Raw genomic sequence first — 17,558 nt, forward strand, 5'->3', positions numbered from 1 at the left:
GCATCGAGATATAAGGAGGGGACACGGAAATATGGGGGGGCAGAGAAATAAGGGGGGGACACGGAAAATAAAGGGGGGACACGGAAAATACGGAGGAAAAATCGCGGCCGGATTGAAAATGGGGGAAAATATTCGATTCGGGGGCGGGGCGGGGGGGCGAAAATGGGATTTTTTATTTAAAACGAGGGGGAAAAAAGCGAAAATGGGAAAATAAATGGGAAAATGAGCAAATGGGACCCGCGGGGGGGGGGGGCCCGGGCGCCGCCCCTCCCCCACCGTTACCTGCAGATGCGAAGGCGCCGGAAAACGGGGGGGGGGGGGGGGTGGGTGGATTTTGGGGGGTTTCGCGGTTTTTTGCGGTGGGGGGGGTGGGATTTGGGGAGGGGGGGGGGCTGGCTGGGGGGGAGGGGCCGTTTGTCCGTCGGCTCCGTGTGTCCGGACACACAGGAAGGGGCGGGGGGCGGGGAGGGGGGGGACAGGAAATTGGGGGGGGGGACACAAAGCGGGGGGAGGGGAAGTGGGGGAGGGGGAGGGGAGGGGGGGACGCGCGATCGTGCACGAGCCGCCGCCGGAGCCGCTTTTGTCGCCGGGTGTCCCCTCCCCCCCAGCCCCCCCAGGTAACGGGGCGACCCCCCCGCGCCCTCACCCCCCGCCCCCCCCCCGCCCCTCCGCCCCCCCCGCCGCCTTTGTCCCCGCGCGGGGGGGGGGGGGGGCGTGTCCCCTATAGAGCCCGTGGGGGGCCGGGGGGTCCCTGTGTCCCCTATAGAGCCCGTGGGGGGGTGGGGGGTCCCTGTGTCCCCTATAGAGCCCGTGGGGGGCTGGGGGGTCCCTGTGTCCCCTATAGAGCCCGTGGGGGGCTGGGGGGTCCCTGTGTCCCCTATAGAGCCCGTGGGGGGCTGGGGGGTCCCTGTGTCCCCTATAGAGCCCGTGGGGGGCCGGGGGTCCCTGTGTCCCCTATAGAGCCCGTGGGGGGCCGGGGGGTCCCTGTGTCCCCTATAGAGCCCGTGGGGGGGTGGGGGGTCCCTCTGTCCCCTATAGAGCCCGTGGGGGGCTGGGGGGTTCCTGTGTCCCCTATAGAGCCCGTGGGGGGGTGGGGGGTCCCTGTGTCCCCTATAGAGCCCGTGGGGGGCTGGGGGGTCCCTGTGTCCCCTATAGAGCCCGTGGGGGGCTGGGGGGTCCCCGTGTCCCCTATAGAGCCCATGGGGGGCTGGGGGGTCCCTGTGTCCCCTATAGAGCCCGTGGGGGGCCGGGGGTCCCTGTGTCCCCTATAGAGCCCGTGGGGGGCCGGGGGGTCCCTGTGTCCCCTATAGAGCCCGTGGGGGGTGGGGGGTCCCTGTGTCCCCTATAGAGCCCGTGGGGGGCTGGGGGGTTCCTGTGTCCCCTATAGAGCCCGTGGGGGGGTCCGGGGGGTCCCTGTGTCCCCTATAGAGCCCGTGGGGGGCCGGGGGGGTCCTAATATCCCGGGGGGTCCCCACTGTCCCCTATGGAGCTCGGGGGGTCCCTCCATCCCCTATAGATCCAATGGGGGGGCCGGGGGGGGTCCCTCTGTGTCCTATAGAGCCCATAAGAGACCAGGGGGGGTGCCTATATCTCAGGGGGTCCCTCCGTCCCCTATAGATCCAATGGGGTGTTTGGGGGTGTCGCTCTGTCCCCTATGGAGCCCATGGGGGTGGGGGAGTCCCCATTGTCCCCTATGGAGCCGGGGGGGGTCGGGGGGTCCCTCTGTCCCCTATAGATCCAATGGGGGGTTTGGGGGTGTCGCTCTGTCCCCTATAGTCCCCATAGGAGGTGATTTGGGGGGGTTGCAGGGGGTGCCCACGATGGAACCGGAGCCCACGGTGAATTTTGGGGGTGACGGGGACGACGCCGGGGACCCCCCCACGGCACAGAGTGAGTGACCGGGGGCGCGGGGGGTTGAACCCCCAGAATGGGATTGACCCCCCAACTGGGATTGACTCCCCAAACTGGGATTGACCCCCCCAAACTGGGATTGACCCCCCCAAAGTGGGATTGACCCCCCAACTGGGATTGACCCCCCCAACTGGGATTGACCCCAAACTGGGATTGACCCCCCCAAAGTGGGATTGACCCCCCAACTGGGATTGACCCCAAACTGGGATTGACCCCCCCAAACTGGGATTGACCCCCCCAACTGGGATTGACCCCAAACTGGGATTGACCCCCCCAAACTGGGATTGACTCCCCAGTACTGGGATTGACCCCCCAAACTGGGATTGACCCCCCAACTGGGATTGACCCCTCCAGTACTGGGATTGACCCCCCCAAACTGGGACTGACCCCCCAAACTGGGATTGACCCCCCAAACTGGGATTGACCCCCCCACCTGGGACTGACCCCCCAAACTGGGATTGACCCCCCAACTGGGATTGACCCCCCAAACTGGGATTGACCCCTCCAGTACTGGGATTGACCCCCCCAAACTGGGATTGACCCCAAACTGGGATTGACCCCCCCAACTGGGATTGACCCCAAACTGGGATTGACCCCCCGATACTGCAACTGACCCCCCAACTCCACCGCCGCCCCCTTCTGGCCCCCCAGGTGCATCGAGTGACCCCGAGACGTCCCCCCAACCACCGGGTGACCCCGAAATCCCGGAGCCGGATCCATCCCCACCACCGGGTGACCCCGAAATCCTGGAGCTGGACCCGTCCCCACCATCGCACACCCCCAGAATCCCGGAGCCGGATCCATCCCCAGCGTCGGGTGACCCCAAAATCCTGGAGCCGGATCCATCCCCACCATCGGGTGGCCCTGAAATCCTGGAGCTGGACCCGTCCCCACCACCACTTGACCCCGAAATCCTGGATCCGGAGCCATCTCCGGTATCGGGTGACCCCGAAATCCTGGAGCTGGACCCCTTGGACCCCCCGAAAACCCCCCCAGGCCGGGGGACCCTGCGCTGGACCGTCGTCCAGCAGCTCGAACCCCCCGCCGGCAAATCCGCCGGTTCCTTCCCCCCGTTCAAGAGCATCATCGTCCTGCAGAAGAGCTACGAGTGCGGCGAGTGCGGCAAGAGCTTCAGCTGCCGCTCGCACTTCGGCAAACACCGGCGCACGCACACGGGCGAGCGGCCGTTCCGCTGCCGCCACTGCGGCAAGAGCTTCAACGTCAGCTCCAACCTCTACCGGCACCAGCGGGCGCACGGCGCCGAGACGGCGGCGCCGGCGGCAAAGACGCTGCCGATGACGCCGCCGTTCCGGTGCGACCACTGCGGGAAGAGCTTCAACCTCAGCTCCAACCTCTACCGGCACCAGCAGGCGCACGGCGCCGAAACGGCGACGCCGACGGCAGCGCCGGTGACGAGCGCGGCGCCGTTCCATTGCGCCCACTGCGGGAAGAGCTTCTCGTGGAGCTCGCACTGGGAGCGGCACCGGCGCGTCCACACGGGCGAGCGGCCCTACCAGTGCCCCGAGTGCGGCAAGAGCTTCAGCCGCAGCTCCCACCTGTACCGGCACCAGCGCACGCACGCCGGCGGCCGCTCCTACATCTGCAGCTACTGCGGGCGCAGCTTCGGCAGCACCGTCCGCTTCGAGCGGCACCAGCGCACGCACACGGGCCGGCGGCCCTACAAGTGCACCCAGTGCCGCAAGAGCTTCGGCGACGGGCCGGCGCTGGTGAAGCACCAGCGGCTGCACCTCGGCGACGCCGCCCGCGGCCGGCGCGGCGCGCACCGCGAGAAGCCGTACCGCTGCGGCGAGTGCGGGAAGAGCTTCTCGTGGTGCTCGCACTGGGAGCGGCACCAGCGCATCCACACCGGCGAGCGGCCCTACCAGTGCGGGGACTGCGGGAAGCGCTTCGGGAGGACGTCGCACCTGTACCGGCACCAGCGCACGCACGCCGGCGGCAAACCCCACGTGTGCGGGGAGTGCGGGAAGAGCTTCAACAGCACCGTCCACTTCCAGAAGCACCAACGGGCCCACGGGGGCGCGCGGGGGGAGGGGGAGGAGGCAGGGGGGACGCGGCGGTTCGGGGGGGGCACCGCCCGGGCCCGGCGGCAACCGCGGGGGCGCGGGAAAGAGGGGGCGGGCGAGGAGGCGGCGCAGCATTGAGCAGGAGGGGTGGCACCGTTGGGTTGACCCATTGGGTCAACCCCAGGATTGACCCCATTGGGTTGGCCCATTGGGTTGAACCCGTTGGGTTGGTCCATTGGGTTGGCCCATTGGCTTGGTCCCATTGGGTTGACTCCATTGGGTTGACCCCCGTTGGGTTGGCCCATTGGCTTGACCCCGTTGGGTTGACCCCGTTGGGTTGGCCCACTGGGTTGGCCCCATTGGCTTGACCCCATTGGGTTGAACCCGTTGGGTTGGCCCATTGGCTTGACCCCATTGGGTTGACCCCGTTGGGTGACCCCGTTGGGTTGACCCGTTGGGTGGCCCCGTTGGGTTGGCCCATTGGCTTGACCCCATTGGGTTGACCCTATTGGGTTGACCCCGTTGGGTTGACCCCATTGGGTTGGCCCTATTGGGTTGACCCCGTTGGGTTGACCCCATTGGGTTGGCCCATTGGCTTGACCCCATTGGGTTGACCCTATTGGGTTGACCCCGTTGGGTTGACCCCATTGGGTTGGCCCCATTGGGTTGACCCCGTTGGGGCGGCACCGTAGTTTCGATAGAGTAGAGTAGGACGGTAGGGTAGGGCTGGGGAGGATGGAGATGGGGCCGGGGGGGGCCAAGCGGGAAGATTTTGGGGTCCCCCCACTAGAAAAATCCAAGCAAGGGACATGGGGACATGGGGACATCCCAACCTTCTCCCATCCCAAGTCTTCTCCAGGAGAAACCACCTCCTGGGGGGAGAAACCACCTCCTGGGGGGACAAAGCACCTCCTGGGGGGCTGGAGGTGCCGCCGGCTCCTCGCCCAACTTGGAGACGCCCCCAAAATACCAGCGGTGGCTTCGTCCAAACCCAACAAGACCTTCAAACTACCCGGGGCGGCTCCGTGCCGCGCGTCCCCACGCCTGGGTCTTGGGCACGAGTGGTTTATTTAACGTATTTATTGTATTTATTGGCCGCGAAGCCGCCGCCGGTTGGTTGGAGGAGCCCGAGCCCCAGGAGGTGCCGGGAGTCCCCGGGCCGGAGCTCAGCGGTGGCCGCGGGACGCAGATCTGGGGCATTTTCTGGTGGTTTTGGGGTCCCGGCCTCTTCCCTGGTTGTTTTTTTGTGAATAAAAACTAGACTAGAGCGAAAGGCGGCGGCGGCTTCTGCGCGGGGACCTGGAGCGTCATTTGGGGGGATTTGGGTCATTCTAGGGGTTTGGGTCATTTGGGGGGATTTGGGTCATTTTAGGGGTTCGGGTCATTTGGGGGGATTTGGGTCATTTTAGGGGTTCGGGTCATTTGGGGGGATTTGGGTCATTTTAGAGTTTTGGGTCATTTGGGGGGATTTGGGTCATTTTAGAGTTTTGGGTCATTTGGGGGGATTTGCGTCATTTGGGGGGGATTTGGGTCATTTTAGGGGTTTGGGTCATTTGGGGGGATTTGGGTCATTTTAGGGGTTTGGGTCATTTGGGGGGGATTTTGGTCATTTTAGGGGTTTGGGTCATTTTAGGGGTTTGGGTCATTTGGGGGGATTTGGGTCATTTTAGGGATTTGGGTCATTTTAGGGGTTTGGGTCATTTGGGGGGATTTGGGTCATTTTAGGGGTTTGGGTCATTTGGGGGGGATTTGGGTCATTTTAGGGGTTTGGGTCATTTTAGGGGTTTGGGTCATTTTAGGGGTTTGGGTCATTTTAGGGATTTGGGTCATTTTAGGGGTTTGGGTCATTTGGGGGGATTTGGATCATTTTGGGGGTCGGTTACTTTAGAGGGATTTGGGTCATTTTTGGGGGGTTCAGACATTTAGGGGGTTCAGATCATTTTGGGGGTCTGGTCATTTGGGGGGGGTTGGGCCATTTTTGGGGTTTTGGGTCATTTTTGGGGTTTTGGGTCATTTTGGGAGTTTTGGGTCATTTGGGGGGGGTCGGTTATTTTAGAGGGATTTGGCTCATTCTGGGGGTGTTTCTGCTCATTTTGGGGTCGGGATTGGGGGGGGGGGGGGGGGTGAAGGGCCCGCGGGGGCCGCCAGGGGGCGCTGGGGGCGGTGCGGGGGGGGGGAGGGGCGGGGCGTCAGCTGCGTCACATCCGGTCCCGGCCGCCCCGCCCCCCGAAGCGCCGCTCGCGCCGGAGGGTCCGGATCGGGGGACCCCCCCGCCCCCCCCCCACCCGGTAACTCGGGGTTCCCCGCCCGCCCCTCCCCCCAGCGGGGGCGCCCGGATGCTGCGGGGGGGGAGGGGACCCCAAAAAACACCCACGTGACCCGGGCACCCCCAAAAAGCGGGGGGAGCACCCCAAAAATTGGGGGGGGGGGGTGGTGAATCCCCTGGGTACCCTCAAAATTGGGAGAGCGCCCCAAGGAATGGGGGGGGGGGCATCCCCCGGGTACCCCAAAAAAAAGGCGGGGAGCACCCCAAAAATGGGGTGAGAAGCCCCTTGGGACCCCAACGATCAGCCCCTCTCCCCCCCTTCCAGGGGAACCCCCAGATTTTGGGGTCACGATGCAGGAGAATTACGAGAACGTCATTTCCCTGGGTAAGAGATTGGGGGGTTTGGGGCATTTGGGGGGTTTGGGGCATTTTGGGGGGTTTGGGGCATTTGGGGGGTTTGGGGCATTTTGGAGGGTTTGGGGCATTTGGGGGGTTTGGGGCATTTTGGGGGGTTTGGGGCATTTTGGGGGGTTTGGGGCATTTGGGGGGTTTGGGGCATTTTGGGGGGTTTGGGGCATTTTGGAGGGTTTGGGGCATTTTGGAGGGTTTGGGGCATTTTGGGGGGTTTGGGGCATTTGGGGGGTTTGGGGCATTTTGGGGGTTGGGGGCATTTGGGGGGAATTTGGGGCATTTTGGGGGGATTTGGGGCATTTTGGGGTGGATTTGGGTCACGTTGGGCATTTTCAGGTAATTTTGGGGTCCCCAGGTTGGGACCATTCGGGGGGACCCGGCGCTGCCTCAGTTTCCCCTTCCCCTTGGGAATTTGAGCCTTTTTTTTGCCGAAATCTGGAGTTTTTCGTCCCGAAATGTCGCGGGTTTTTTTGGGAATTGGGGTTTCTGGCCCCAAATTTGTCCCTTTTAGCCGAGGAAATCGCCATCAGTTGGCCCCGAATCGCCGCATTCGCCGAATCGCATCGTCGGCGCGCGCCGGGAACCGGTGAGCGGGGGACCCCGAATTCGGGGCCAGTTCCTGCGGTTTTGGGCAACGCCAAAAATAGGGTGAATTTCTTTGGTTTGGGGGGTTTTCCAAATTTGGGGGAATTTCTGCGGGTTTTGGGGTTTGGGTGAACACCCTGAAAATCTGGGGAACTCCGCCCCAAATCGGGGCGAATGTGTCAATTTGGGGGGAAACCCCCCAAATTGGGGGAATTTCTTCAGTTTTGGGGACGCGCAAAATGGGGAGAAATCCTTTGGTTTTGGGGATTCCACAAATTTGAGGGAATCTCGTGCATTTTTGGGGGACTCCCTTGAATTTGAGTGAATTGCGGAAGTTTTTGGGGAGCCCTGAAATTTTTGGGAGCCCCCAAGTTTGGGCAAATTTCTTGTTCCCCCCCCCTCCAAATTTGCTCTATTTTTTTCAGATTTTTGAGGAACTCCCCAAATTTGGGCAAATCCATCATTTTTGGGGGGGGATTCCCTCAAATTTGAGCAAATCCTGTAATTTTTCTGAGAACCCCCCCAATTCACTCAAATCCCTTCAGATTTTTGAGACTCCCCCCAAATTCACTCAGATTCTTTCAGATTTTTTAGAAACTCCCAAATTCGCTCAAATTCCTCCCAATTTTCAAGAAACTCCCAAATTCGCTCAAATCCCTTCAGGTCCTTTTTAAGGAACTCCCCAAATTTGGGTGAATCCACTATTTTGGGGGGGACTCCCTCAAATTCGCTCAAATCCCTTCCGATGTTTTATGAACCCCCCAAATCCGCTCCAATTCCCCGATTTTCGCGACCCCCCCAAATCCGCTCCAATTCCCCAATTTTCGCGACCCCCCAAATCCGCTCCAATTCCCCGATTTTCACGACCCCCCCAAATCCGCTCCAATTCCCCGATTTTCACGACCCCCCCAAATCCGCTCCAATTCCCCGATTTTCACGAACCCCCCCAAATCCGCTCCAAATCCCCGATTTTCGCGAACCCCCCAAATCCGCTACAATTCCCCCCGATTTTCACGAACCCCCCAAATCCGCTACAATTCCCCCCGATTTTCGCGACCCCCCCAAATCCGCTCCAATTCCCCGATTTTCGCGACCCCCCCAAATCCGCTCCAATTCCCCGATTTTCACGACCCCCCCAAATCCGCTCCAAATCCCCGATTTTCGCGACCCCCCCAAATCCGCTCCAACTCCCCCCGATTTTCACGACCCCCCCAAATCCGCTCCAATTCCCCGATTTTCGCGACTCCCCCCAAATCCGCTCCAATTCCCCGATTTTCACGACCCCCCCAAATCCGCTCCAATTCCCCCCGATTTTCACGACCCCCCCAAATCCGCTCCAAATCCCCGATTTTCGCGACCCTCCCAAATCCGCTCCAATTCCCCCCGATTTTCATGACCCCCCCAAATCCGCTCCAATTCCCCGATTTTCATGACCCCCCCAAATCCGCTCCAATTCCCCGATTTTCGCGACCCCCCCAAATCCGCTCCAATTCCCCGATTTTCGCGACCCCCCCAAATCCGCTCCAATTCCCCGATTTTCGCGACCCCCCCAAATCCGCTCCAATTCCTTCCGAAACCCGCGACCCCCCAAACGGGGGCGACTCCTTCGTCCCTTTGCCGTTTCCGACGGCGTTTTCCGCAGACGCCGAGATGGACCCGGGTCCCCCCGCCCCTGACCCCGCCCCGGCCCCGGGGGGCGGCGGGGGGGACCCCGATTTGCGGCGCCAGTTGGGGCTGATCCTGCAGACGGCCGGGAGGAGCCAAGTGGAGAAGATGCTGCGGGAGCTGGTGCGGGAGCAGGACCAGGGCGCCAAACGGCGGAGCCGCAAGAAAACGGCCCAAGACGGAGGTGATTTCGGGGGGGCGACCACCCCAAAAACCCCTTCGAGGTCCTTCCCGAGAGGAGACGCCCAACGGGTCGGGGACGTCGCGTGGGAAACGGGGGGGAAGGTTTGGGGACCTTGGAAGGTCATCGGCACCACGAACGTGGTCGTGTCCGACCAGATCTGGTCCCCAAAGTCGTGTCTGAGGTTCCACCAAAGGGTTTTGGGTTGGGAGGGACCTTGGAAGGTCATCTCCAACCACATCACGTCCCTCGAAGTCTTGTCTGTGGCTTCACCGACGGGTTTGGGGTCGGGAAGGACCTTGGAAGGTCGTCGACACCGAGAACACGGTCGTGTCCAACCAGATCTGGTCCCCAAAGTCATGTCTGAGGTTCCACCAAAGGGTTTTGCGTTGGGAGGGACCTTGGAAGGTCATCTCCAACCACATCACGTCCCTCGAAGTCTTGTCTGTGGCTTCACCGACGGGTTTGGGGTTGGGAAGGACCTTGGAAGGTCGTCGACACCGAGAACACGGTCGTGTCCAACCAGACCCGGTCCCTCAGAGTCGTGTCCGAGGTCCCACCCAAGGGTTTGGGGCTGGGGGACCTTGGAAGGTCATCGGCGCCATGACCGTGGCCAACCAGACCAGGCCCCTCAAAGCTCCGCCCAGCCCGCCCCGGCGGATCCGGGGATGGAGGATCCACCAGCGGGGGGGACGGACATGCGGACCAGTGCTGGTCCCAGTACGGACCAGCCGGGGACACCAGTGGCCACTGGTCTCCATCCAGACGTTGAGTCCTCGACAAGAAGCCTTTGAGGGACCCGGTCTGGTTGGACACGACCACGTTTGTGGTGCCGATGACCTTCCAAGGTCCCTCCCAACGCAAAACCCTTTGGTGGAACCTCAGACACGACTTTGCGGACCAGATCTGGTTGGACACGACCGTGTTCTCGGTGTTGACGACCTTCCAAGGTCCTTCCCGACCCCAAACCCGTCGGTGAAGCCACAGACAAGACTTTGAGGGACGTGATGTGGTTGGAGATGACCTTCCAAGGTCCCGCCCAACCCAAAACCCTTTGGTGGAACCTCAGACACGACTTTGGGGACCAGATCTGGTCGGACACGACCACGTTCGTGGTGCCGATGACCTTCCAAGGTCCCTCCCACCCCAAGCCCTTCCCCGCGTTGGCCTCTCGCCGTCTCCCGTTCGTTTTCGGGGCGACTCAGGTGCCGTTTTCTCCCCGTTTCCAGGTGCCGGGACGGAGGAGGCGACGCCGGCGGCCGCCGAACCGGGTGGCGAATCCGCCCCCGGGCCCGACGCGCCGGATCCGGCGTCACCGGCGTCGCGCGGCGGCTGCTCCGAGTGCTCCCGGCGCAACCCGGCGCTTCCCCGGCGCTGCCGCGAGTGCGTCCGGCGCCGCCGCCACCGCGACCCCCCCGGGGACAAACCGCACCGCTGCGGCGACTGCGGCAAAGGCTTCAGCCGCGGCTCCAACCTGGCCCAGCACCGGCGCATCCACACGGGCGAGCGGCCGCACCGCTGCGGCGACTGCGGCAAAGGCTTCATCCAGAAGTCCGACCTCGAGCGGCACCGGCGCGTCCACACGGGCGAGCGGCCGTACCCGTGCGCCGACTGCGGCAAGCGCTTCAGCGTCAGCTCGCACCTCGACCGGCACCGGCGCGTCCACGCCGGGCCCGGCCCGCCCGCCCAACCGCGGCCCCGCGCGGCTCTGCCGGAGGCTGCTCCGGCCCCTCACGGCTGCCCCGACTGCGGCAAGAGCTTCTCGCAGCGCTCGGCGCTGGCCAAGCACCGCAAGACGCACGCGGGCGAGCGGCCGCACCGCTGCGGCGACTGCGGCAAGAGCTTCAGCCGCGGCTCCAACCTCACCCAGCACCGGCGCATCCACACGGGCGAGCGGCCCTTCGCCTGCGGCGACTGCGGCAAAGGCTTCATCCAGAAGTCCGACCTCGAGCGGCACCAGCGCGTCCACACGGGCGAGCGGCCGTACCCGTGCGCCGACTGCGGCAAGCGCTTCAGCGTCAGCTCGCACCTCGACCGGCACCGCAAGGTGCACGCGGCGGAGGCGGCGGCGCCGCGGTGCCCCGAGCACCTCGCCGGCTTCTTGTCCGCCCACCGGCGCGGGCGGCTGTTCCGCTGCGGCCAAAGCGCCGCGGCCAAGCAGCAGCAGGCGGCGAAACGCGACGGCAAGAGCCGCGGGGCGAGGGACCCGTGCGCGGATTGCGGGAGGGAAACGGCGCCCGGCGGCGAAGCCGAGAAGCCGTTCAAGTGCGGGGAGTGCGGGAAGAGCTTCGGGCAGCGCTCGGCGCTGGTCAAACACCGGCGCATCCACAGCGGCGAGAAGCCGTACGCGTGTCCCGACTGCGGCAAAGGCTTCATCCAGAAGTCCGACCTCACCATCCACCGGCGCATGCACACCGGGGAGAAGCCGTACCGCTGCGGGGAGTGCGGGAAATGCTTCAGCGTCTCGTCCAACCTCATCACGCACCGGCGGACGCACCTCGGCGAGAAGCCGTACCGGTGCGGGGAGTGCGGGAAGAGCTTCATCCAGCGCTCGGAACTCACCATCCACCACCGCGTGCACACCGGGGAGAAGCCCTACAAGTGCGGGGAGTGCGGGAAGAGCTTCAGCCGCAGCTCCCACCTCAACCGGCACCACCGGACCCACGGCGGAGGGGACAAGGCCAAGGGCGGCGCCGAGGCCACCGCGGGATTCGGCGCCGCCCCCTTGGCGCCGCTGGGTCCCCCCGGCCCCTCATTGGGGTCGTTGGTGGGGGGTCCCGGGCTGGAGCTGCCCTGGCCCCTCCCCTTCCCCGCCCGGCCCTTCCCGCAGGGCCCGTTGGCGCCCAACGCGGGGCCGCCAGCGCCGGCGCTCATCAACTGAGGTTAACGAGGGCGCTAATTGCGCAGGGGGAGGGGGCCCTGCCGGGGCTGGCCACGCCCTCCCCGGGCCCTCGGCCAATGGGCGTTGAGCCCAAGGACCCAACTGGGGTTGGTGTCAAAGACCCAACTGGACTCGACCCCGAAGACCCAACTGGTCTTGGCTTCAAAGACCCAGCTGGAGTTGAACTCAAAGACCCATCGTTGGGGCTCCTTCCTGCCTTGGTGGCTAATTAACCATCTCGCTAATTAGGGCATGGAGATGTCACCCTCGTTCGGGGGCTCCGCCCTCCTCCCACCCCCCCAGTCCCTCCCCCAACACCCAACCGGGGTTGGTGTCAAAGACCCAACTGGACTTGACCCCGAAGACCCAACTGGTTTTGGCTTCAAAGACCCAGCTGGAGTTGAACTCAAAGACCCATCGTTGGGGCTCCTTCCTGCCTTGGTGGCTAATTAACCATCTCGCTAATTAGGGGATGGGCCAGTCTCACTAATTGGGGGGTGGGGAAGTTCCCGTCGTGGCTCCGCCCTCCCAGTCTCCCCAGTCCCTCCCCCAGCACCCAACTGGTTTTGACCTCAACACCCCATTGCTGGGGCGGCTCCTTCCCACCCGCAGCCAATCAACCTCAGCGGCTAATTAACAATTAATTAAGGGACAAGGGAGTAATTTCAAACCAAATCCCAGCATTTCCACCCTTCCCCGCTGCCCCCCTGGGATTTGGGAGCAGAAAGAAGCAAATTAAGTCAATTCCGCACTTAATTACGATGATTTCTAACGAGGTTCTAAAGTACCGAGCACAACCCAAAATTCACCAAGTTCCTCCTAAACTGAAGCAGAAAAATGTGAGTTTGGGTGGGGTTTTTTTTCCCCATTTTCTGCTGAATTCACTCTTTTTGGACATTATTTTGAGGGCGGGATGGGGGGATTTGGGATTGATGGGTAAAATTGTTCATTTTTTAAACTTTTTTTTTTTAATTTTTTGTGTCTCATTTGTGGTTTTTCGGTGCAGCCGACGCTCCCCAAGTGCCATTTTGGGGGAAAACACCCCAGATTCATGGGGTTTTTTTGGGGAAAAATGTCATTATTTAACCACGGGGAGGGAAAATTGAGCTGTTTTCAGCTTTTTTTTAAAAAAAACCACCACACTTTTTCGGTTTTGTTACTTTTGTGGCTTCGTATTTCAGGTTCAATAAATAAAATCCGGGCGCCCGCGCGCGACTGGTGACAAAAAGCGACATTTTGGCCTAAAATGTGTTTTTTTCTTGAATTCCCGACATCACAGACGCCCCAAAACCGGCGGGAGGTTGGAAACCGGGGCAGAAAATGCGAGAAATGGGATTTTTTTCGCGTGGCGAGGAGGAAAATTGTGATAAATGTAAATTGTGAAATAGTCCAAAAATCCCCTTAAATAACGGCAAAATAAATCAAACTTAAATAAGGCCTTAAATAAAGACAATAAATAATCGGTGAATCAAGTAAATAATAAATCCAATAAATAATCCAATAAATAACCAATAAATCCAATAAATAACCAATAAATCCAATAAATAACCAATAAATCCAATAAATAACCAATAAATAACCATAAATAAATCCATGAGGTAGCGGCACCCGCGGGTGCTGGCAGAGCCCCAAAATCAGGGGAATTGGCCCCAAAATGTCACAGCAGGCGATGGGGTGTCCCAGGGGTGTCTCAGGTGTCCCCAGAGGTGTTTCCAGTGTCCCCAGGGGTGTCTCAAGTGTCCCCAAGGGCGTCTCTGGTGTCCCCAGGGGTGTCCCAGGTGTCCCCATCGTGTCTCAGGTGCCTCCACAGGTACCTCAGGTGTCCCCAGGGCTGTTCCAGGTGTCCCCACGGGCAGCTCAGGTGTCACCATCGTGTCTCAAGTGTCCCCACAGTGTCTCAGGTGTCACTGTGGGTGTTTCCAGTGTCACCGCTGGTGACTCAGGTGTCCCCGGGGGGGTGTCCGGTGTCCCCATGGACGTTTCCAGTGTCCCCAGGGGTGTCTTAGGTGCCACCACAGGTATCTCAGGTGTCCCCAAGGGGGTGTCCAGTGTCCCCAAGGGGGTCTCAGGTGCCACCACAGGTATCTCAGGTGTCCCCAGGGGGGTGTCCAGTGTCCCCATGGACATTTCCAGTGTCCCCAGGGGTGTCTCTGGTGTCCCCAGGTGGGTGTCCAGTGTCCCCATGGACGTCTCAGGTGCCACCACAGGTATCTCAGGTGTCCCCAAGGGGGTGTCCGGTGTCCCCAGGGGTGTCTCAGGTGCCACCACAGGTATCTCTGGTGTCCCCATAGACATTTCCAGTGTCCCCAGGGGGGTGTCCGGTGTCCCCGGGGGGGTCCCCGCTGTCCCCTCCCCTGGCGCGCTGTACACCTGCGCACTCACCACCAGCAGCAGCAGCACCAGCAGCCGCTTGGCCGCGCTCGGCTCCTCCGCGGGGGGCGCCCGGCGAACCTGGGGGGCAGAAAACCGGGGTAAGAACGGGCCGTTTGGGGAAAAGAACCCCCCGGGGCAGATAATCCACCCTGGGGGGCAGATAATCCAGCCTGGGGGGGAAATTCTGCCCCCGGGGGGGAAATTCCGGGCAGCCGGTGGGGGTGAGTCAGGCAGGGGGAGGGGAAGTGACTCACCCTCCCCCACACAAACAGCTCCGGGAAACGGGGGGGACCCAGGCGTCCGGGAGAGGACCCAGGCGTTCGGGAAGGGACCCAGGCGTCCGGAGGGGGACCCAGGAGTTCGGGAGGGACCCGGGCGTCCGGGAAGGGACCCGGGAGTTCGGGAGGGACCCAGGCGTCCGGGAAGGGACCCGGGAGTTCGGGAGGGACCCAGGCGTCCGGGAAGGGACCCGGGCGTCCGGAGGGGGACCCAGGCGTTCGGGAAGGGACCCAGGCGTCCGGAGGGGGACCCGGGAGTTCGGGAGGGACCCAGGCGTCCGGCACTCACCAGTGGCGGGTAAAGGACGCGGCGGTGGCGGCGGCGGGGCCGGGAGGGGCCGCTGGGCCCCACGGGCGGATCGAACGTGAAGTAACGCGGGGGGGCCGGGGTGACCCCCAGCGCGGCCCGCGGGCCCCGGTCCTGGGGCCGCCACCCCGGACACGTTGTCGTTGTCGCCGCCGCCGCCGCCGCGACCGTCACGGTCATGGCGCCCAGAGAAAATGGCGGCGGGCGCGCCGGGCGGGGGTTTATATAGCGGCGGCCCGGGGTCACGCCCACTTCCGGGGGAAGGCCACGCCCACGGATGGATCTCATTGGTTGGTTGCCGCGGAGGGGCGCGGCCCCGCGGGGAGGCCACGCCCACCCGGCTGGGGTGCGCTGGGGGGGGGTATCGGGGTCTATAGGCGACTATAGAGGGCTATAGGAGAATACGGGGGGTATATGGAGCGCTAGAGGGGCCCATAAAGGTCTATAGGAGGCCATAGGAGCCACAGGGGTCCCTGATGGTCTATGGGGGGCTGGATGGGGGTGACAGGGGGATGTACAGGGGGCTACAGGGGATGTATAGGGGGCTATAGGGGATGTACAGGGGGCTATAGGGGATGTACGGGGGGGCTATAGGGGATGTACAGGGGGGGCTGTAGGTTGCCCGGAGGAAACAGAGGGGTCTATGATGCTCTACAGGGAGCCATGGGGGTCTATAGGGGGCTGTTTTGGGCACTATAGGGCATCCATGGCAGTGCATGGGGGCCTATAGGGGCCCTATAGGGACGGGAGGTTTGCTGCGCGTTCGCCTCCTGCCCCACACCCCCCATAGCCCCCTATACAGCCCCCTATACAGCACCTATAGATCCCCTACAGCCCCCATAGCTCCCCTTCCCCTACAGCCCCCTATACATCCCCTATAGCCCCCCCCGTAGCCCCCGTCCCCTATAGAGCCCCTATACACCCCCTATAGCCCCTGTATAGCCCCTATAGATCTCCTATGGCCCCTATACCTCCTGCATAGTTCCCCCTTCCCCTATAGATCCCCTATAGATCCCCTATAGATCCCCCCCTTCCCACGTGCATCACGTAACCGGGTTTTCCCGCGTTGAGCAACCGGACGCCTGGGTCCCCTGTGGGGGGGAGGGGGCGCTGGGCCACCCGGACGCCTGGGTTCCTCAGGCCTGAGTCATGGGGGGGTGCTGACGTCATTCCCAAGGCGGGGGAGGGGTAGAGAGGACCCAGGCGTCCGGGAGGGGACCCAGGCGTCCGGGTGCCCTCATGCAGACCAGAAAGACACAAACGACCCCAAAACTTCGATATATTAATGTAAAAAAACCACAAAAAACTCCAGTTCAGCCCCAGATATTTACAGTCCCCCCCACCCCGGTCCCTGTGCTTAATTAACAATTAACGACCCCCCAGCTAATGAGGAATGGGGGGGTTGGGTGGGGAGACAGGGGCACCCAGGGGTCGCCCATAGATCTGGGGGGGGGTCCCATAGATCTGGGGGGGGGTCCCAGAAGTACAGGGGGGCGCCCATAGATTGGGGGGCATCCAGTGATCTGGGGAGCACCCATGGGTCTGGGGGGGTCCCAGGGGTCGGGGGGGCACCCATAGGTCTGGGGGGCCCCAGAGGTTGGGGGGTCCCATAGAGTGGGGGGGTCCCATGGACAGGGGGGTAGCACCCAGTGATCTTGGGGGGGTCTCTGGAGGGCACCCAGAGGTCTGGGGGGAGGTCCCAGGGGTCTGGGGGGCACCCAGAGGGCACCCGCAGATCTGGGGGGTCCCATGTCAGTAGCGTTGGGTGTTTCCAGTGTTGGGCGATGAGGAGGAGGAGGAAGAGGAGAGGCCGAAGCTGCGCCCATGGAGATGGGGAGGATGAGGGTGATGAGGAGGATGAGGGTGAAGTTGATGATGAGGATGAGGATGATGATGGTGCTGAAGGCTCAGCCCATGTGCTTGCACAGCTCCCGGTGCAGCTGCCCAAAGTTGGGTCAATGGAGACGCCGATAATGACGATAACGATGCCGATAACGATGCCAATAACGATGCCAGTAACGATGCCAACGATGATGTCAATGATGAAGTGGATGACGAGGATGACGATGGCGCTGAAGGCTCAGCCCATGTGCTCGCACAGCTGCCGGTGCAGCTGCCCGAAGATGGGCCGATGGAGATGCCGATAACGACGATAATGATACCGATAACGATGCCGATAACGATGCCAGTAACGATGCCGACGATGATGTCAGTGATGAAGTTGATGATGAGGATGACGATGATGATGGTGCTGAAGGCTCAGCCCATGTGGTCGCAGAGCTGCCGGTGCAGCTGCCCGAAGATGGGCCGATGGAGATGACGATAACGATGCCGATAACGATGCTGCTGATGACAGTAACGATGCCGACGATGATGTCAGTGATGAAGTTGATGATGAGGATGACGATGACGATGGTGCCGAAGGCTCAGCCCATGTGCTCGCACAGCTGCCGGTGCAGCTGCCCGAAGCTGGGCCGATGGAGATGCCGATAATGCCGATAACGATGCTGATAACGATGCCAGTAACGATGCCAACGATGATGTCAGTGATGAAGTTGATGACGAGGATGACGATGGCGCCGAAGGCTCAGCCCATGTGCTTGCAGAGCTGCCGGTGCAGCTGCCCGAAGCTGGGCCGATGGAGATGCCGATAACGATGCCGATAACGATGCTGAT

General features: G+C 62.3%; 2 protein-coding genes across 2 annotated transcripts; one reads left to right on the forward strand and one right to left on the reverse strand.

The window, feature by feature from the left end:
* The first annotated feature begins 531 nt into the window (after positions 1-531).
* On the forward strand, positions 532-12,019 carry LOC136000848 (zinc finger protein 271-like). The gene is made up of 4 exons (XM_065654847.1): positions 532-617; positions 1,809-1,890; positions 2,563-3,945; positions 10,459-12,019. Exons 2-4 carry the CDS (start codon positions 1,821-1,823, stop codon positions 11,922-11,924), a joined length of 2,919 nt encoding a protein of 972 aa, XP_065510919.1. The 5' UTR covers positions 532-617; positions 1,809-1,820; the 3' UTR covers positions 11,925-12,019.
* Positions 12,020-13,068: 1,049 nt separating this feature from the next.
* IER3 (immediate early response 3) lies at positions 13,069-15,062 on the reverse strand. The gene is made up of 2 exons (XM_065654827.1): positions 14,865-15,062; positions 13,069-14,375 (listed from the first exon to the last, which is right to left on the reverse strand). The coding sequence occupies exons 1-2, from the start codon at positions 15,060-15,062 to the stop codon at positions 13,782-13,784; spliced, it is 792 nt and encodes a 263-aa protein (XP_065510899.1). The 3' UTR covers positions 13,069-13,781.
* Positions 15,063-17,558: the final 2,496 nt, after the last annotated feature.

Source organism: Caloenas nicobarica, chromosome 35, assembly GCF_036013445.1.
Source record: "Caloenas nicobarica isolate bCalNic1 chromosome 35, bCalNic1.hap1, whole genome shotgun sequence".
Lineage (NCBI taxonomy): Eukaryota > Metazoa > Chordata > Aves > Columbiformes > Columbidae > Caloenas > Caloenas nicobarica.

Bases quoted from the DNA above. Each gene is read 5' to 3' on its own strand.
- IER3 (XM_065654827.1), bottom strand. From the start codon at position 15,062: ATGACCGTGACGGTCGCGGCGGCGGCGGCGGCGACAACGACAACGTGT. The intron at 14,376-14,864 runs GTGAGTGCCGGA...TCTGCCCCCCAG, and splicing joins GCGTCCTTTACCCGCCACTG to GTTCGCCGGGCGCCCCCCGC.
- LOC136000848 (XM_065654847.1), top strand. From the start codon at position 1,821: ATGGAACCGGAGCCCACGGTGAATTTTGGGGGTGACGGGGACGACGCC. The intron at 1,891-2,562 runs GTGAGTGACCGG...CTGGCCCCCCAG, and splicing joins GGACCCCCCCACGGCACAGA to GTGCATCGAGTGACCCCGAG. The intron at 3,946-10,458 runs GGGGCGCGCGGG...ACCGCGACCCCC, and splicing joins GAAGCACCAACGGGCCCACG to CCGGGGACAAACCGCACCGC.